The sequence below is a fragment of the Bufo bufo genome, chromosome 3, assembly GCF_905171765.1.
Source record: "Bufo bufo chromosome 3, aBufBuf1.1, whole genome shotgun sequence".
Lineage (NCBI taxonomy): Eukaryota > Metazoa > Chordata > Amphibia > Anura > Bufonidae > Bufo > Bufo bufo.
In genome coordinates this window covers 372,371,549-372,393,292 of record NC_053391.1, presented here as the reverse complement: position 1 = coordinate 372,393,292, position 21,744 = coordinate 372,371,549, and the positions used below count along the sequence as shown (strand labels likewise).

At 43.5% G+C, this 21,744-nt stretch overlaps 1 protein-coding gene and 2 non-coding genes across 4 annotated transcripts in view; all 3 read right to left on the bottom strand.

Annotated features, from left to right (window-relative positions):
• PABPC4 (poly(A) binding protein cytoplasmic 4) overlaps positions 1-21,744 on the bottom strand; it is a 68,711-nt gene that overhangs the window by 22,896 nt on the left and 24,071 nt on the right. For both annotated transcript variants that reach the window (XR_005777591.1, XM_040424653.1), the window contains exons 7-11: positions 9,440-9,535; positions 6,847-7,119; positions 6,682-6,769; positions 6,473-6,589; positions 2,613-2,731 (exon numbers count right to left, since the gene is read on the bottom strand). Coding sequence is in view for 1 of the 2 variants with exons in the window: in XM_040424653.1 (XP_040280587.1) it covers positions 2,613-2,731; positions 6,473-6,589; positions 6,682-6,769; positions 6,847-7,119; positions 9,440-9,535 (693 nt within the window). In the remaining variant the exon portion in view is untranslated. The remainder of the gene's footprint in view (positions 1-2,612; positions 2,732-6,472; positions 6,590-6,681; positions 6,770-6,846; positions 7,120-9,439; positions 9,536-21,744) is intronic.
• Positions 5,506-5,622, bottom strand: LOC120996845. Its single transcript, XR_005777944.1, has one exon. It is a non-coding gene; the product is annotated as a small nucleolar RNA SNORA55 (small nucleolar RNA).
• On the bottom strand, positions 7,191-7,319 carry LOC120996844. Its single transcript, XR_005777943.1, has one exon. It is a non-coding gene; the product is annotated as a small nucleolar RNA SNORA55 (small nucleolar RNA).

Sequence of the window (21,744 nt, the reverse complement as noted above, 5' to 3'; positions counted from 1 at the left end):
TCATGGTAGTCATAAATTTGAGTCAATATATTTATGAAAAAATCTCAAATTTACCAAAAATTGGGAAAAATTAGCAATTTTCTAAATTTAAATTTCTCTCCTTCTAAAACAGAAAGTGATACCTCATAAAATATTTATTACTTAACATTCCCCATATGTCTACTTTAGGTTAGCATCCTTTTGTAAATGTCATTTTATTTTTTTAGGACGTTGGAAGGCTTAGAATTTTAGAAGCAATTCTTAAAATCTTTAAAAAAAAATCCAAAACCGGCTTTTTAAGGACCAGTTCAGGTCTGAAGTCACATTGTGGGGCTTACATAGTGGAAACCCCCATAAATGACCCCATTGTAGAAACTACACCCCTCAAGCTACTCAAAACTGACTTTACAAACTTTGTTAACCCTTTAGGTGTTCCACAAGAATTAAAGGAAAATGGAGATTAAATTTCTAAATTTCACTTTTTGGGCAGATTTTCAATTTTAATAAAAAAAAAAATTCTTTAACACATTGAGGGTTAACAAACAAACAAAACTCAACATTTATTACTCTGAATCTGCGGTTTACAGAAACACCCCACATGTGGTTGTAAACTGATGTAAGGGCACACAGCAGGGTGCAGAAGAAAAGGAGCGCCATATGGTTTTTGGAAGAAAGATTTTGCTGGACTGGTTTTTAGATGCAGTGTCCCATTTGAAGCCTCCCTGATGCACCCTTACAGTAGAAACTCCCAAAAAGTGACCCCATTTTGGAAACTAGAGGATAAGGTGCCAGTTTTATTGGTACTATTTTGGGGTACATATGATTTTTAATTGCTCTATATTACATTTTTTGTGAAGCAAGACCACCAAAAAATGGCTGTTTTGGCACCGTTTTTATTTTTTACAACAATTATCTGACAGGGTAGATCATGTGCTATTTTTATAGAGCAGGTTGTTCCGGACGTAATAATATCAAATATGCCTACTTTGTTTGTTTCAGTTTTACATAATGAAGCATTTTGGAAATAAAAATTATGTTTTTGTGTCTCCATTTTCTCGTCTTGTGCAGGAGTTGACGTTTTTATTGGTACCATTTTCGGGTACATATGATTTTTTGATCGTTCATTATTACACTTTATGGTGCAAGGTGACCAAAAAATTGGTTGTTTTGGAACAGTTTTTATTTATGTATTTTTACAGCGTTCACCTGAGGGGTTAGGTCATATAAAATTTTTATAGAGCAGATTGTTACGGACGTGGTGATACCTAATATGTATACTTTCTTATTTATTTAAGGTTTTACACAATAATAGCATTTTTGAAACAAAAAAAATGTTTTAGTGTCTCCATGTTCTAAGAGCTATAGTTTTTTTTATTTTTTAAGCGATTTTCTTATGTAGGGGTTCATTTTTTACGAGATGAGGTGACTGTTTTAGGGGCCAGTGTTGTTAATTCCAGGGGCCAGCAAGTGCAGAGATCAGCCAGCAAAGTTAAAAGCAGGGGGCACAGATCGGCAGCTGGCGCTGATCGTGCAGAGGGTACGGAAGGGGCTGGCGGGACACATTACAGAGGACAGATGGGGGCTCAGATCGGGGCAGGGGGCACAGATTGGGGGCAAAGATCAGCTAATGCCGGCATTTTTACACTGCTGCGCTCCAATTGGTTAGTCTGCATAGACTAACCAATCGGAGCGATCGTCGGCAAGGGACCACTCTGATTGGTCCCTTGCCGGCATTACTGGACTCTGCACTGTCCCTGACATATGCAGTGCAGGGGGCAGAAGCTTTAATTCAAGCGCTTTGCAGCGCTTGGATTAAAGAACTGCCATGACTTCTATACACGTGCTAGCTGCACGGGGCATGCAGGGGTTAAAGGGGCAGGTCTTAGTGCAAAACTATAGGTTTAGACTTAGAACCACATATTCTTTCTTGAAAGTGGATCTAAAGCTTTTATTTTATGAAACAAGTCCCAGTGAGAACATAAATTACTTCAATTTTTTTTTAACTCAGACTGGAAACCTTCTAATGCAAGGAAACTTAGGATATGCTCCTTCAGGCTGGGTTCACACTTGAGCGCATTTGATATGCGCGTTTAACGCGCGTTTTTGTGCGCGTTTTTTGCAATAGTAAACGCGCGTTTGTGTGATTGACTGCAGTGTCCTATGGCCACAAACGCGTGTCAAAACGCCCCAAAGAAGCTCAAGAACTTGTTTGAGCGTAGGGCTTTTTTTAGCGCGTTCAAACGCGCTGTAAAACGCTCAAGTGAGAACCAGGGCCATAGGGAAGCATTGGTTTTCATGTGTTGAGCGTTTTACAGCGCGTTTGAACGCTCAAGTGTGAACCCAGCCTCAAGCTTGCAGGCAAGGATGGGGTGTTTACACAGCACACATCTTGCCCATACCGTGCAATGGTCTGCTCAGATGAGCATGGAGGGATGGTTGGTAAAGATTCTCCCAAACACTTGCAAAAAAAAAGTTGAAAGAAGTTCAAAACACAGTGCTGCGCATACTGTTTGAAAATCATTGTATGTCCTCTCCAAATCATAGATGTTGACCATTATTAGAAGTAGCTCTGTTATAAAGCAATTTTGATCGTTGATATTGTTTTAGCAGATGAGCAAGTCAGCAATACGTACTTGTAGAGGCTGAACACCAGGGAGTGGGCAACGTGTGTACTTGTACGGAGGCACAGCTCGAGGGGGAGTAGAAGAGACTTGTTGTCGTGGACCTAAGGTCTGAGTAGCAGAAGATACCCCTATGCAAAACAAAAAAAAAAACATGTTTAAAAATTGCCACTAGAATCGATTAAAAGCATCATACATAACAGATAATTACATGTAAAAAGGTGAATCCTCGTCTGCACACTGAACTGGAGAAATCTTTAGATTGCCTGCTGTCTCCTAGGAACAAGCCTTGCTGCACGGCTACTGTTCACCGTAATAAGAGTATTAAAGCAATGTTTAAATCTGGGAAAAAGATATTGATAACCTATCCTCAGGATAGGTCATCAATACCATTCTGCTGTTAGAAGAGGCCAGGGGCTCTGTGAGCACCACAGCCTCTTTCTAGGCCAATGACATCACACGGCCTAGTTGCAGCTCAGCCCCATTCAAGTCCATGGGGCTGAGCTGCAATACCACGCACAGCTGCTATATGATGTATGGTGGCGTGCCTGGAAAGCTGTAGGTGGGCAGCAGTGCTCACCAGAGCTCCCTGAAACAACTGATCTGGAACTCGGACCCCCATCGATGTGATAATAATGACCTATCTCAAGGATAGGTCATCATTATCTTTTCCAGGTTTGGCCCATATTGATAGGATAGCATCTTGCAGTTGATAGAGATTTCAGGGATGCACATCCAGGGCACGAAGCTCCCGTTCCACCACATCCCAAAGATGCTCTATTGGGTTGAGATCTGGTGACTGTGGGGGCCATTTTAGTACAGTGAACTCATTGTCATGTTCAAGAAACCAATTTGAAATGATTCGAGCTTTGTGACATGGTGCATTATCCTGCTGGAAGTAGCCATCAGAGGATGGATACATGTTCTCATTCTGTTTACGCCAAATTCGGACTCTACCATTTGAATGTCTCAACAGAAATCGACCAGGCAACATTTTTCCAGTCTTCAACAGCCCAATTTTGGTGAGCTCGTGCAAATTGTAGCCTCTTTTTCCTATTTGTAGTGGAGATAAGTGGTACCCGGTGGGGTCTTCTGCTGTTGTAGCCCATCCGCCTCAAGGTTGTGCGTTTTGTGGCTTCACAAATGCTTTGCTGCATACCTCGGTTGTAACGAGTGGTTATTTCAGTCAACATTGCTCTTCTATCAGCTTGAATCAGTCGCCCATTCTCCTCTGACCTCTAGCATACACAAGGCATTTTTGCCCACAGGACTGCCGCATACTGGATGTTTTTCCCTTTTCACACCATTCTTTGTAAACCCTAGAAATGGTTGTGCGTGAAAATCCCAATAACTGAGCAGATTGTGAAATACTCAGACCGGCCCGTCTGGCACCAACAACCATGCCACGCTCAAAATTGCTTAAATCACCTTTCTTTCCCATTCTGACATTCAGTTTGGAGTTCAGGAGATTGTCTTGACCAGGACCACCCCCCTAAATGCATTGAAGCAACTGCCATGTGATTGGTTGACTAGATTATTGCATTAATGAGAAATAGAACAGGTGTTCCTAATAATTCTTTAGGTGAGTGTATATATATATATTATAGAGCGAGCAGGGGCATACATAAAAATCATTGGGCCCCATAGCAAGAATCTGAATTGGGCCCCCCTAACTCCACTCACTACCCTCCCTGACTCATCCCACCACCTGCCCTGGCTCCTCCCCTGCGGCACCTGAGGGGTTAACTACCGCAGATCAGAGCTACCGCTCATAGAGGTCGGGAGTCTGCTATGTGATTCTGCAGCCAGCTCCCGCCTACTGTATATGAATTAATGGGAGCGTTATCTTCATTGGTGGTGCAGTGGCCACAGGGGGAGGGAGACACTGCTTCCTTCTCCCCTGTGCTGCTGAGGGAACACGGTTCGAGCTGACAGCAGCGCGATCCGTGTTCCAGATTCGTTATCGGAATATCGGCAAAATAGATGCCGATACTGATAACTTTCAAAATCCTGAATATCGGCTGTTTAAAGTTTTGAAAATATATATATATATTAAAAAAAAATTACTACAAATCACCCCTATTCCACAAAATAAAAAGAAACAAAAAAAATAGCATTATGGGCATCGCCGCATGCGAAAATGCCCCATCTATTAAAATATTTTAAAAAGTTAGCCCATATGGTGAATGGTGTAACAGAAAAATATTTTTAAAAAGGCAGCTTCGCGTTTTTTTCATCACTTTACCGCCCAAGAAAATTGAATAAAAAGGTGATCAAGTCATACACACCCCAAAATGGAATTGTCAAAAATGACAGATCCTCCCACAAAAAATGAGCCCCCATACATCCCCGTAGACATAAATATAAAAAAGTTATGAGGGTCAGAATATCGTGATGAAAAGAAAAAAATTATTTATGAAGTCAATCCTGTGTATTTAAGTTTTATTTAGACTATTTTTTAAATGTTTCTGTGGGGATTTGAACTCAACCATCTACATTAAAGGCAAGAACCTTAACCCCTGGGATATAGAGCTTAATGCTAAGTCATTGCTGAAAAACCTCATAGAAGTAAGTTTCTCTTGTATGACATAAGAGAAACTTCTATGGGTTTTTCAGTAATGACAGCACTGAGCTCTATAGTCCAGTGGTTAAGGGTCTTGCCTTTAATGTAGATGGTTGGGAGTTCAAATCCTCACAGAAACATTTCAAAAGTATAAATTAGAATTGTATACACATGGTGTCCCCCCAAGCATAGTGACCATGCTTGGGAATACCCCTTACAAGTTCATAACACTAACTCCATATATGCAGTCAGAGCAGGGACTCCTAAGCTGGGAAATTCCCCACTCAGGGGCCCTGACTGAGCATATGGGAAGCAAGCAGGGCCACAGAAGAAAAGTTTTTCAAATGTGGCAGAGGTGTAGAGACAGAATACAAGGTCAAGTATGCTTTGTCTGGATTTCCTCTGGATTTCTTTCAGCACACATTTCCAAGTAGCAGGGGCAGGATGAGGTTATAGTGCATTATTAAATATTCTACTACATAACTACACATTATAACCTTTTTGTGAGTAGAAGTACAGCAAAGCAATGTAACATGGGAATGTTTATTGGAAACAGATCCAAGCTTGTAAAAATGAAAAGATTAATTGGCAAAGGTAATAAATGGACACTAATGGCGGGTTTACACAGCAGATTGTCGGAGACGAACATTTCTGCAATCGTTCATTCCCTACAATCTGCCACGCTTCTCATCGGGTGAAATTGTTGTTTGTGCATGCAAGTAAATTATAGTTTCTGGACATCAGATTGTGCTGTCTAAACAGCACTGTGCTGGCCGCAAACAATGCAGCTGGCCCCCACTAAACGAGCAGCCAGTTGTCAGGAAAGAATGCTTCCTTCCCTATAATTGGCTGCTCCTCGGCCCACGTAAAAAAAACATCATAAGGAGTGGGTGTGCAATATGGTCACCTGTTTACAGGAATATGTGCAATATACTGAAGTTTATGTGACATGAATGGGTCGGCATCCATTCTGCAATTTTGCGGAACGGATGCGGACCCATTCATTTCATTAGGGCTGCAAAAGATGCGGAAGCACACAGTGTGCTATCCGCATCCGTAGTTCCGTTCCACGGCCCCGCAAAAAACATAGAACATGTCCTATTCTTGTCCGCAGCCACGGACAAGAATAGGCATTTCTATCACAGGGCAGGCCATGCGGGTCCGCAAAATGCGGAATGCACATGACCGGTGTCAGTGTTCTGCGGATGCGCAATTTGCGGACCGCAAAACACTTGAAGACGTGAGAATGATCCCTTAACATGAGCCTAAGACTGAGAAAGAGATCAAGTGCTACAGCAGTTTTTCTCACCAACTCTCTGGGCTACGTTGGGGATTCCACGGGTGCCCTGAGTACTTGAAGGTGGTAGATGGCGCAGTGACTGACGTGGGCCACTCTGGCGCAGTGCATTAGGTATGGGTTGGAAGCCTAAAATAAACAAATGGTCAGTATGCTAGTACAGTAAGATGATCAAATATCTGTATATCTATCTAAAACAGCATTCTACAAAAATTTCTCACCTTGAGGACGTCCTGCTTGCTGCCATCGAGGGCCTGGCCGTACTTGGGTCATATGATTGGGTGCATAGTATGTAGGTCTGTTTTGAGCCTGGGAAACAACCACCCACATTATAAGGAGATACATGTGAAGGAGCATTTTCAAATAAAAATTTCCACTGCACCCACCTGCGGAACAGCAGGCATAAAGTATCCTCCAGGAGCTGGCTGAAATTGGTTGATAAGGGTGTTGGCAGGAAGAGCCCTCATTCCTGCTATACGCTGCATATACTGATTGGTAAGATGCGCTTTCCGTTCCTCCTTTCTTTGAGCCAATGCCACATAGAGTGGTTTAGACCCTACAATTCTCCCATTCATCTCAGTGACTGCTTTAGTGGCTTCTTCTGGGGAAGAAAAGCAAACAAATCCAAATCCTTTGCTACGGCCATCCTCCAGCATAACCTGGAATAGACATTATGCATTAAGGTGGAATGCTATATCTTTACCACAACATTCCAAACATATTTAGGATTGCATGTGGAAGAGGTGTAGAGACAGAGCGCAACGCATACTATGCTCAGTCTGGATTTCCTCTGCATTTATCTAGCACTGCATTGCCTCTCCATGCACAACACAGCAGGGACAGAATGCGATTACAGTGCGCTGTGGAGGTGGGGGGTAAGGGTTGTGGTAAAATTTTACACTTCTAGAAAAATATGAGCATTTGTTTTCCAGCAAACATCCAGAAATCAAAGCAATGTAAAAATAGTTCCCAAACAAATATACAGCACTGGGATAAAGCAGACTATGTACATGCGCCAAACCATTATCTGTGGTTGGCAGCTATAACATAAAGCTCGCTACAACAGCTGAGAGCAGAGGTGACTCCAATCCTAGCCCTGTCATATGATCGCAGAGCACCGATGGGCCTAACAAAGGCTCCTAGGTCCGTCATCTGTCATGTACAAAAGACTATTAGGCCCTGAATTCACCTGCATCATAGTCATCACAGACAGGAGAATGTACAGTCGTGGCCAAAAGTTTAGAGAATTAGATAAATATTAGAAATTGGAAAAGTTGCTGCTTAAGTTTTTATAATAGCAATTTGCATATACTCCAGAATGTTATGAAGAGTGATCAGATGAATTGCATAGTCCTTCTTTGCCATGAAAATTAACTTAATCCCCCAAAAAAAAATTCCACTGCATTTCATTGCTGTCATTAAAGGACCTGCTGAGATCATTTCAGTAATAGTCTTGTTAACTCAGGTGAGAATGCTGACGAGCACAAGGCTGGAGATCATTATGTCAGGCTGATTGGGTTAAAATGGCAGACTTGACATGTTAAAAGGAGGGTGATGCTTGAAATCATTGTTCTTCCATTGTTAACCATGGTGACCTGCAAAGAAACGCGTGCAGCCATCATTGTGTTGCATAAAAATGGCTTCACAGGCAAGGATATTGTGGCTACTAAGATTGCACCTCAATCAACAATTTATAGGATCATCAAGAACTTCAAGGAAAGAGGTTCAATTCTTGTTAAAAAGGCTTCAGGGCGTCCAAGAAAGTCCAGCAAGCGCCAGGATCGTCTCCTAAAGAGGATTCAGCTGCGGGATCGGAGTGCCACCAGTGCAGAGCTTGCTCAGGAATGGCAGCAGGCAGGTGTGAGCGCATCTGCACGCACAGTGAGGCGAAGACTTTTGGAAGATTGCCTGGTGTCAAGGGCAGCAAAGAAGCCACTTCTCTCCAAAAAAAACATCAGGGACAGATTGATCTTCTGCAGAAAGTATGGTGAATGGACTGCTGAGGACTGGGGCAAAGTCATATTCTCCGATGAAGCCTCTTTCCGATTGTTTGGGGCATCTGGAAAAAGGCTTGTCCGGAGAAGAAAAGGTGAGCGCTACCATCAGTCCTGTGTCATGCCAACAGTAAAGCATCCTGAGACTATTCATGTGTGGGGTTGCTTCTCATCCAAGGGAGTGGGCTCACTCACAATTTTGCCCAAAAACACAGCCATGAATAAAGAATGGTACCAAAACACCCTCCAACAGCAACTTCTTCCAACAATCCAACAACAGTTGGGTGAAGAACAATGCATTTTCCAGCACGATGGATAACCGTGCCATAAGGCAAAAGTGATAACTAAGTGGCTCGGGGACCAAAACGTTGACATTTTGGGTCCATGGCCTGGAAACTCCCCAGATCTTAATCCCATTGAGAACTTGTGGTCAATCCTCAAGAGGCAGGTGGACAAACAAAAACCCACTAATTCTGACAAACTCCAAGAAGTGATTATGAAAGAATGGGTTGCTATCAGTCAGAAATTGGCCCAGAAGTTGATTGAGAGCATGCCCAGTCGAATTGCAGAGGTCCTGAAAAAGAAGGGCCAACACTGCAAATACTGACTCTTTGCATTAATGTCATGTAATTGTCGATAAAAGCCTTTGAAACGTATGAAGTGCGTGTAATTATATTTCACTACATCACAGAAACAACTGAAACAAAGATCTAAAAGCAGTTTAGCAGCAAACTTTGTGAAAACTAATATTTGTCATTCTCAAAACTTTTGGCCACAACTGTACAAAGATTGGATGGCAGTTATGTCTTTCTGTACTATCCATAACAAATTATAAATCTAATGGCGGATTTTCAGTGTGACAGGTCAGATAAAATCATTACTAGCAGGAGTGAAGCCTAAAGAGTAGTATAAAAAGTAAAACGCAAACGTCCCAACATAACGCTAGCTGAAAAAAGGCTGAAGGAGATAAAAACACTCGTCTCACCTTGGCACTTGTGATGGATCCAAATGGAGAAAACTCTTTCCTTAGCTTTTCATCATCAATAGTGTCATCCAGATTTTTAATATACAAATTCACACCCTGTAAACACAAGGAAAATTAGAGGCGTAGATATTTATCAAACAGGGATCCAAAACATCTTCAAATGAAGCTTACAACTACAACCCTGTCCATATGCCTTACAGGATAGTAGGTTGAGGACGGAGGGTCTACTTTATCAAACAGCACAAACCTAAATACGGTAGACCCCAGCTACGAGTCCTGATCAGTGACTGCAGCTTAGCTGCATTGTGTATAGGAAGTCCTGTCTCCATATAAACTTTGTCTGTTGTTCTGCATCTCCCTCTTGCTTTACACTGCAATACTGCCTGTTCAATTTGAGGATTAGGTTACAGTAAGGACAGAAGATTATAAATAATTTTATATTTTGAAATTCGTTCACACTTCGTTTGGTGGTAAAAGGTGACTTGCGTTATGGATTCCGTTACCACGGAGCATAACGCAATTCTATGATGCAATGCATAACGGAATGCCTTTAGAGACATTACATTATTCATTCTGTCATAATAGAAGTCTATGGCCTGCATAACGGATCTGTCCCGTTTCCGTTATGCAGGAGAGGACTCCAGCATAACGGAAACTGGACGGATCCGTTATGCAGGCCATAGACTTCTATTATAACGGAATGCCTCTAAAGGCATTCCGTCATAGAATTGCGTTATGGTCCATATTAACGGAATCCATTATGCATTCCATCATAGAATTGCGTTATGGTCACCTTTTACCACCAAACGAAGTGTGAACGAATTTCAAAATATGAAATTCACTCATCTATATAATTTGGTATCACTGTAATCATACTGACCCAGAGAATACAGTTAAAAACTACAACTTGTCCCAGAAAAAAAAAAATTATGAATGGCCACTGAGGAAGGATTTGGAGGGACTCCGAAACACGTTTGGTGTGATGGTTTGACCAGGACATCCCCTGCCTATAGCTATATGAACTTTGAGATCCTTTGAATAAGTGGGTGTGATCCCTTTTATCATGACATCTGAATATCCATATTTTTATGCATGTTTATTCCTATTTTAACATTTATATGTGTATATTATAAGATACGATTATAAGAAAGAAAAATCACCTTAAACCCATGTTAAGATATAACAAGAGATGGTATGGGAAACTAGTAGAAGATTACACAACTTTGAGGGAGTCGTTGCGGATGTACCCCTGTGGAATAATCCCATGTTTCCCTCCTTGCACTCCTTCAGGTAACCAATTTTGGGGGGAACATGGGATTGTCGTGTTGGGGAATCTTTTGACTGACAATGTATTCAATACATTTGAGCAGCTGAGTATCCGACATGATCTGCTAGGACTGCATTCTATAAATATCTACAGCTACGCCATGCCGTGCAGTCACATTTCAGAGGCATCTCGGTGATTATCTCTGCCTACCCAATGATTGGTGTGATACGCTGCCAAGGTATGGAAGTAATGGAGGGAGATAAATCAATATTATCGAATTTTGATGTGAATAAGGGTCCATTCTCACGTCCGTGTGTGTTTTGCGGATCCACAGATCCGCAAAACACGGACACCGGCAATGTGTGTTCCGCATTTTGCGGACCGCACATCGCCGGCACTTAATAGAAAATGCCTATAGGACATGTTCTATTTTTTTCGGTATTGGAATTGCGGACCCGGATCCGGGCAGCACATCGTGCGGTCCCATACAAATGAATGGGTCCGCAATTTGGTTCCGCAAAATGTGGAACGGAATTGCGGACATGTGAATGGAGCCTAATATGTATATTAAGCTGGAAGTATGGAGGAAAGTGGTATGTAGTGATGACGTTCGGTTCCAAGGTACTACCATTTTTCGAACTCTGGTTCGGTTCCAAGGTACTACTTGGTAAGCACAGAACAACTTGTCTCCAAAACTCATCCATCCTGAAGAGCAGCGGCCAGGAAGGCTTGCTGGACGATGACACCAATAACAAGGCCCAGGAATTCCTGCAGGATCAGTTTGGGGAGTTTCATGGCCTGCAGCCCGCTGCTGCTATTCTCTTTCCAGGGTACAGTCTGCTAAAGAAGGCCGTACAAATCCACTACGACCAGGACAGGGTGCACTGGCTGACCACCTGCTTCAAAAATCGCGACATCCTAGTGGCAGACAGCATCAAGACCAGCAATTTGCCTCTATCAGTTTGCAAGCAGATTAATAACATCTACAGTGTAGTGGTCAATGAGCCCCTGAAACATCTAAAATTTCTCATCAGAGAAACACCTATGACTGTGGGGTGTTCGCCATAGCATATGCCTTTGAGTTTCTGGCAGATGACTGTGGACCCACCGTGATTTTCCAGCACAACGTGATGAGATCATCTAATATCCTGCTTGCAGAATGACAGGATCACAGGCTTTACCAAAAAGGTCAATAAGCGACTCCATGTCTTTCATGGCATGTCGAGTCTATGATGGGCCAAGAGATCGACCCTGACAAGCCTGATATTACTGAAACAGACCTGGATCCTCTACGTCACCAAAGCTTCAGTCTCTAACCAGACCCAGATTACAACAGCTGACCCATGTTACAGGTCTAGAACCCACAGACTTGTTGGCATCGGTAAGTAACCAGTGACTTTTCTAAGTTTGATCATCTTCATGTACTGATTATAATAATGTCTTCTTATGGGATAATATATGTATGTGTTGTAAGTACTTAGACAACCGCCAAAGGTTCGGGATAATCACACCTCACAAACATGGGCCTTTTAGCCTATGGGCCCCATAACTTTGCTGCATTTATAGTTTATACCTATTAATGAGGGGGTATCCTAATGTATTATTTTAACTCGGTCCTAGAGACCTGATTATCAGGCAGTTGTGTCTCGGGAAAATGTGTCAGACTATCAGATCATAGGGACCGCATCCATGAGAAGACCTTGTGTATTCATTGGCTATATTGATGATTTGTGATTATTCTGCTTCTTGATATTTATGGTTTTCTGTATAACTCGGATACAGCGGTATCTACTGGTCACCACTGGAAATAAAAACAGTCAGGGGTTAAGAAGGAAATTGCAGAAGATCGGATCAACAGAGGTCTGAGACAAATTGAGGCGCAGAATAAACAATCTCCTGATCTTCACCAGTGACTCCTGCTGGAAGGTATTGGTCTTAAGAACCAAAAAAATCCCTAAATAAGGTAAGATCCTTGTTACAGGAGTCATAAAATTTTATGTGATTTATGACAGGAGATCATAATAATAACAGACATGATGCCAAGTTTTGGAGACACCAGAGTGATGACAGAATAATTTAGGGTTTAGATTCTCCACGAAGATGAGCAGAGCAGTGGCCATTAGTGGAAAATCATCCAAATTGCCTGATACATGGCATATAAGATAAAATTCTAACTGCCTGCAGTCACCACTAGGGAAAGCTACCATTGAACTTAATATGTAGATCACCTTGAGCAATGGCTCCCAGAATTGTAACTATGGCTGTGTGTAAGAAAGTAGGAGTTTTGGAGATTTGTATCAGGAAAACTGAGCTTCAAACCTTATAAAAAATATATCTGAAAATAAATCAGCCCACAATTATAATGTATATTCTGTTAAGGTTGGATACAGCAGTGGGTCCAAGAAGAAGAATAACAGCTATAACAGTCAATGACATTGAAAAGCGTTGGTATCGCTGTTAGAAACATTGGCCCAAGTTTAATAAAGTTAATGGGATTACAATGACCCACAGGGACTGGGAGTAAACTGTGTGAAACTTATATGTAATTTTCCACTGCTCCATGTTCAGTCATAATTAGTTATATTTTTTGCATCTGCGGATCAGTGCGGGGGTCTCACTGTGTCCCTGCAATGAATATGGGATACAGCTGGAGGTGATGGTTACAAGTCAGTGACATGGTGGCCACTGTGTCAGGATCTGATGACCTGCACTTCAGTAAGAGGCAGCTTCCAGGCTCGGTCTCTGCACTCACCCACCGGACTTTCTGCAGTCAGACGTATTCACTAAAGAAGTGAGTTTCCTGCTGCATCAAAGGCAGATTCCAGGCTCGGTCTCTGCAATAACCACTGGATTTGACATTCACCGGACTTTCCGCAGACACATGTATTCACCAAAGAAGTGAGTTTCCTGCTGCAGTAAGAGGCAGATTCAAGGCTTGGTCTCTGCAGAAGTCAACGTACTTGACATTCACCATTGATTCAAGGAAAAATCTACCGTTCTTGTCACGTGCCATCATTTTCCTCCACCGCCTATGGGAAGGGAAGTCATTCAGCCATGGTTCCCCTAGAGCAGTGGTGGCGAACCTATGGCACAGGTGCCAGAGGTGGCACTCAGAGTCCTCTCTGTGGGCACCCGCACCCTGGAAAAAAGTCTATGGTGTACCAATATGCCTTAGGCTTTTCCTACATTTATCAACGCAGGGCGCACTATGAACAGCGCAGGCAGCGCACTGAATGTAGGCAGGCTATAGCTAAATGATTACGTACATGGAAAATATACTATATTTGTATTCAGGTTAAATTGCCGTGTTGGCACTTTGCGATAAATAAGTGGGTTTTGGAATGCAGTTTGGGCACTCGGTCTGTAAAAGGTTCACCATCACTGCCCTAGAGGTTTCCTCCACTGGGGTTTTTTCCTCTCCTGAGTGCTGAAGGCCCGACTCTTCATGAGTCAAAGGCCTATCATCAACAGGACCACATTTAATACCATTGCCCTGACTTCTAATGAGAACATCTACTGTACATTTGATACCCTGCAGTTAATAAAGAAGTCAGTGTATATTAAGTAATGGTGTGTCTGAGCCTCTTTATGAATCTTCATAGTCAACTGGATGGGGGTGCAGGGTGTCAGACCCCTGCTGATCAGATAGTAATGGCCTTTTTTTAGTTTTACAGATCAGTTTATTTTTTTTATCCCCAGGATAGGGCAGTGGTGGCGAACCTATGGCACGGGTGACATAGGTGGCACTCAGAGCACTTTGTGGGCACCTGCACCCTGGAAAAAGTCTATGGTGTACCAATATGCCTTAGACTTCTCCTACCATTCATCAGAGCAGGGAGCACTATGAACGGCACAGGCAGTGCACTGAATGTAGGCAGGCTATTATAGCTAAATGATAAAGTACATGAAGGATATACTATATTGGACTGTAGGGTTCAGGTTAAATTGACGTGTTGGAACTTTGAGAGACCGAGGGCCTAAACTGCAACCCAAAACCCACTTATTTATCGCAAAGGTTCACCATCACTGGTATAGGGGATAAGTATCTGACCAGTGGGGGTTGATGTGTCCCCCATGATCATGAGAATGGGGATCATGCATCCCAAAAAAATGGAATGGTAGGTCAACCATGTTCCCTTCTGCTTTATTCAATCTCTATGGGACTTCTGGAAATAGCTGAGCATTGTACTTAGCGATCTCCAGCAGTCCCATAGAGAGTGAACAGAGTAACTATGTGCACGCTCGACCTGCTACTTCTTTCATAAGGGGACACAGGATCCAGTTCTCCTGATCAGTGGTGCATGGGACCTTATATACATTCTACAGGTACAGTCAGCGCTGTACCTCCAATGGAGGCAGACCACGCAGCTGCTATAGGGCCCCTGGAGGACGGGGGCCCGGTCTTGGACAAAAGGCCTCACCTCCTAATTACATTTAATTCTTGCTCCTGTCTTGAGTCCCTGTCCGAGGCTCAGGCTCTGCTTTCCAGCTTCCTCGGTCCTGACCTCAATGCCCCCCTTTACTCAGTACATCATCAGTGGCTTGCGCTGCACCCACTAGAGTCGCAACTACAGCTCTATGTTGTCTCATTGCTGGGCTGGCCAATCAGCATTAGCAGTGCTTGTAGAGCCTGCTGCTGATTGGCTTGCCTAGCGCCCAGCAGAGAGACTTTAGTGTCCTGTGCCACGGGAGTCAGGATTTCATACCTCTGCAAGCAACTTGCAAGGGACAGTGTAGAGGATGATGAGAGTGACTTCTGCGGAAATGATGACTTTAGGTGAGAAGTGACTGTGCTGTCAGTAATATGTGTTTTGGGTGTGAACTGAACCCCTCATTTCCAGTGCTGAACCCCCAGTTCTGATGCAGAGTTCTACTCTCTCAGCTATGCAGATAAACCTGAATCTTCACCCTCTCAGTTACCAACACAGTGTAACTCCACCATACCCTGCTTTGTGCACTCAGGTACAGTAATTGTGTCAGCTTCATGCACTGATGTAGAGACACATTGTTTGCCCTGCTTTACACTGCAGCTTAGCTCCATAAGGGCATTACTATGATCAGTGTTGAACTGGGGTGCCTAGGGCCCACCAGAAAAAAATATTTTGGGAGCCCACTATACAGATACATTCAAATATTACCTTCTCACACAGCAGCAAGATGCTACCAGATGACTGAATATGGGGGTCCCTGCAGCAACTTTTAGAAGTTGTAAGTCTGTGTTATGTGCCACTTGTGCGGGGGGGGGGGGGGGGGGGACGAGACTAGGGGCCCACCGGTGGATTCACCTGTACACCTATGGGCCAGTCCGAGCCGAATTCTTCTCTATTCATGCTCTTTACTGCCATAATATGATAAACTGGCTGCCATTTATCAACAGTGAAGAGGGCTGATGGAAAACAACCCATAAAAAGAGACTCGTCATCTGGAGTTCACCACACTCTATAGGGCTATTAGACAAACAGCACATTTATATGCACTTTTTACACAGTAGCCCCTTGAACCGAGACTTAAAGGGGTTGTCCCATCTTGGACATTGGGAGCATATTGCCAAGAAATGCCCCCAATGTGTGATAGGTGCAGGTTCCACCTCCGGGACCCGCACCTATCCTTAGATCAGGGCCTGCAAAAGTGACAAAGAACGGAGGTCCTGTTCCTCCAGTCTGATGGAGCAACAGGTCGAGCACTCCATTCATTCTTTGTGGGACTGCCAGAAATAGAGTACTTTGCTATCTCTGGAATTCTCATAGAGAATGAATGGAGCAGCAGGGCACATTGCTGAACTGTTGTTCATCATATTGGGGGAATAGGACCCCCATTCTTGGGGTCAGTGGGGGGCTCGTGAGCAGTTAGTTATTCCCTATCCTGTGAATAGAGAATAACTTCTAGTATTGGCACAACTAAAGTTGGACGATATCAAAAATATTCCCACGATAACGATATTAAGAAATTTATCGCGATAACGATATATATCGCGATAAATACCCATTTTGCAGAAAAAAACACTTGGGGCCAAAAGGAGACGTTGCACTGTATGGGGGCAGCCACAAGGAGACGTTGCACTGTATGGGGGCAGCCACAAGGAGACGTTGCACTGTATGGGGGCAGCCACAAGGAGACGTTGCACTGTATGGGGCGGTGGGCCACAAGGAGACGTTGCACTGTATGGGGCGGTGGGCCACAAGGAGACGTTATACGGTATGGGGCGGTGGGCCACAAGGAGACGTTATACTGTATGGGGCGGTGTGTGGAAGTGTAGGGACGCCTCTTACGATCCATCTAACTGGGGTAAAATCCTATTAGGATAATTCGTGGAGGAAGTCTTCTTTGGGAGATTTTAAAGAAAAGGACAGGGCTCCACATGGGCTAGAAGTGACAACTGGTATGGGGGGGTCATTCTGTGGTGATGTCACTCTCCACCCCCAAAATAGCACTACATAAGAAGCTGACTTCAAATATGAAGTTCTCCTACCCCTATAAATCACCCCCATGGACAGTGACTGCAGTCATTACCTGAAGGAGTAGTGAAATAGCCAGGGGTTATGTTAGCAGTCAGTAGTGGGCTGTCTGTCACAAAGGGCGACGCAGATGAAAACACCATCAATGTATTGTAAACCATCAGTCTACCGGAGCCCAGTACACACGATATATACACGTCATGTATGTACACAGTGACATCTCTATTTATATGCGTATCACATCACAGGTGGACACTGGAGTGAAGACACATGCGTTGGTGACACATATTGGGTCCAAAGAATATGAACTTAGTAGCAGGCTGCATAGAGTGGCGCCCAGGGATCTAAGTGCACTTACTATTATTCATGGGCGCCGCTCCGTTCGTCTGCTGTGGCCCCCGGTTTTATCTTAACATTTGGTGCAAGTAGGAGGAGACGCCAGTGCCTCTCCTTCTCCCTGACAGCAGCGCTGTCCAATCACAGCGCAGAGCTCAGAGCCACACATGTGACCACTCCTATGACGTCATTAAATACCGCGGTTTTTCGGAAACGGTGATATCGCCACTTTTTAATATTGCGGTATATCATGGATACCAGTATATCGCTCAACCCTAGGCACAACCTGTGACCCCCCCCGCATTGCCGATCGCTACAAACCGCAGGTCAATTCAAAGTGCCTGGATTTCAAAGTTAACCTCCTCCCTCCCCCCCCCCCCCCCTGCAGCCCTCTGTGTTTTTGTGCCTGCGGGCGCAGCGGGGGGGGGGGGCTGAATTGGGGGCAGTGCGGGAGGCGGGCCAGTTTATTCACAGGATGACCGAGAAGTTGAATCAGAGTGTCAGCACTGTATGGAAGAGGTTAACAGGGAGGGAGCTCCCTCCCTCTCCCATCGGGGGGCTGCTGTGCCTTTGCAGCCCCCGGAAAGGATGGGGTCACAGAGCCCCCCCTCCCTCCCCTTCCCCGTCTGCTCAGTTGTGGCAGACGGGGAAGGTTCCCATGGCAACAGGACGCCTTCTCAGGTATCCTGCTGTCCATGGTGCTGAACAGAGATCTGTTCAGACAAAGTGTAAGTGAAATACAGTACACTATATAGTGTACTGTACTGTATTATACAGACATCAGACCCACTGGATATTCAAGAACCAAGTGGGCCTGGGTAAAAAAAAAAAAATTGAAAAAGTGAAAAAAAGTAAAAAAAACAAACATTCATCCCTGATAAAAAAAAAAAATATATATACTTTACATTGTTAACCAATAGGGTACTAGTGCACTCCCATTCGTGGGTGTGTTACAATTCACATAATTAACTCCACATGTTAACATATACACCAACGAAGGTCAAAGCATACCAGTGATACATTCAATAGTGTTCCATCATCATCAGTGTATACAAGTGCATACAATAAAGTGAACAGTGCAATTTAAAAAGGCATAGACTATAATACCTTGCCGATAGCCTGACCGTGGACCAAGAAGCATGAGGAGAAGGCGTCTTTACTTGTATTTAGAGCGCGCCACTCGTCCGCGTCTACTGCTCCTTACTGCGCATGTATCTCTCCCACTTCCTCTATGACGCAGCATATAACCATCATGCGTCGCCTCTAGGGTGGACGCCAGCGTGGTGACGCACGATCGACCGCGTCTGAGCGCAGCACACACTCAAAGTGTGCGCCAGCACGCAGCTCAATCGTCCGCGCCCCACCACGAGTTCTCGTCCACCATCTTAATTCAGGGCACCCGTTTGGGCAATATCATTACTTCTCCATACCACCACATGCCTCATTGTCCCTATCCAGTACCCGGCACAGGCAATAGTTAATGCATACAAATATATATGTTAATATAGACATATCACTATAGCTTCTATTCAATTCACCTTATACAGCAAGCAGGCAACATCAGGCCATAGGTCATGTAGACTGGGTATTTAGCTAACCATTCCTCCTGTCACCCTAAATTCCACATTTAACCCTTTCGGTTTCAGGGTATCCAGCCTAAAAATCCACCTTAGCTCTGTTTTCTTTAATTTACTTAATCGGTCCCCTCCTCTCTCCAGTGGTTTAACATGGTCTATAATCATAAATTTTAAATCGCTTTCTTTATGATTTTTTTCAGCAAAATGCTTTGATACGGGCAAATCTCTTCTTTTATTCCTGATTGATTGTCTATGATTATTCAACCTAGTTTTTAGATCACAAGTGGTTTCGCCAACATATAATTTTTTACAAGGGCACCATAGTACATATATCACCCATGACGAGTCACAGGTGAGATAATGCCTTATTTCAAAGGTCTCACCCGTGTCTGGATGCGCGAACACAGATCCCTTGGCCATCTGTTTACAGTTCACGCATCCCAGACACGGGAAAGAGCCCGTGCGCCTTGTTTTAAGAAATGTCTGTCTCAATTGTCCTTTATCTGGTACTTTGGAGTGTACTACCTTGTCCCTGATGTTCCCTGCTCTTCTATATGCCATCATAGGTGAATTTTTAAAGGCAGCAATATTGGGGTGTCCACTACTTAATAAGCCCCAATGTCGCCTCACTATCTTTTCAATGTCGGGACTTAACTCATTATATGATGATACAAACGGCAATCTATCACTAGTCTGTCTTCGTTTGGGGGTCAACAACTCGTCTCTAGGGATCTTTTTGGCTCTTTCCGCATGTTTCTTTACTAGCCTTCTAGGGTACCCCCTATCTATAAAGGACTGTTCCATATTTTTCATCGCTGAATTCATGTTCTCATCTTTATCAACTATTCTCCGTACTCGTAGCATTTGACTAAACGGCAGAGAATCCACTATCCTTCTTGGATGCCCACTGGTGAAGTGCAACAATGTATTTTTATCTGTGGCCTTAATGTTTAAGTCCATATGCAGCTGTTCATCCTCAATATATACTTGTGTATCCAAGTATTGCACCCGGTCAGTCGATGCCGTTAACGTAAACTGGATCTCCCGGTCAAGGGAGTTCAAGTGTACGTGAAAGTCCATCAACTGCTCCATAGTGCCACCCCAAATGAGGAAGATATCGTCTATGTATCTCCACCACGTCAAAACCTGGTTGAAGTGGGGAGATACATAGACAAGACGCTCCTCAAATGACCGCACAAAGATATTTGCATAGGTGGGCGCGGCATTAGAACCCATTGCCGCGCCCATCTTCTGCAAGAAAAACTGTCCCTGGAACACAAAATAATTGTTCCTCAGGGATAGTTCCAACAATGTCAGTATAAACTGTCGGACTGGAGCGGAATACTCAGAGTGTTGTAACATTTCCGCTACAGCCGACACGCCTTTTCCATGATCGATCGAAGTGTATAATGACACTATGTCAAAGGAGGCCACAATCGCCCCCTTAGGGACCCGCATTTCTTTGATTTTGGTGATGAAGTCTCCGGTGTCCCTAACGTATGATTTCGCTCCCATAGCATATTCTCTGAGTATCTTATCCAAGAACACATTTATGTTCGATAAAATCGAACCCCTACCAGAAATTATGGGCCGACCCGGAGGGTCTATCAACCTTTTATGTATCTTTGGTAATACGTATATCGTGGGTGTAACCGGAGACTTCACCACCAAAAACTCTTTAAGTTGTCTATCAATAATGCCATTCTGCATCGCAGCAGACAAATGTACATCTATTTTCCTTGCGATATCGAATCTGGGGTCCCTGACCAATGGTTCATAGACACCAGGTTCGTTCAATTGTCTATTAATCTCATTAACATATAGGGTAGTGTCCATCACCACGATCCCACCACCCTTGTCGGCAGGCTTGATGGTGAGATCGGGGTTACTGGACAGACCCTCCAATGCAGACATTTCCTGTGTCGAAATATTTGGCCTTATGTACATACCTGACTGAACTCTTTTTCTCAACATAGCTACATCTCTCTTAACCGCCTCCGAAAAACATTCCAAAGCATGCGAATTGACAAGTGGAACAAAATCACTTTTTAAATGCAAATCAAACTGTTTCAACGTAAGTTGACCATCAGGATTGCTGACTTCACTGGTATTTATGGCAACAGTGGAACCGGAGTCGAACCACACCCTCAGTTTTAAATTCCTGAGGAGTGCTGTGGATTTTCTTCTGGTATTGATCCCGTCCCATATCGAGGGACCACCGCGGGCACCCACACCATTACAGCAGCAGCTGCAGGAGTGCTGCCTGACCTTTTTCCATGAATATATATATATATATATATATATATATATATATATTTTCCCTACACGTTATATATCACTGCGTCCGTAACGACCTGATCTATAAAACGGTCATGTTACATTCCCCGCACAGTGAACGCCATAAAAAAAATTAAATAAAAACTATGATGAAATTGAAATTTTGCCCACCTTACTTCCCAAAAAAGGTAATAAAAGTGATCAAAAAGTCGTATGTACGCCAAAATAGTACCATTCAAACCGTCGCCTCATACCGCAAAAAATGAGCCCCTACATTAGACAATGGCCCAAAAAATAAAAAAAACTATGGCTTTCAGACTATGGAGACACTAAAACAAGTTTTTTTGGTTTCAAAAATGATATTATTGTGTAAAACCTTAATAAATAAAAAAA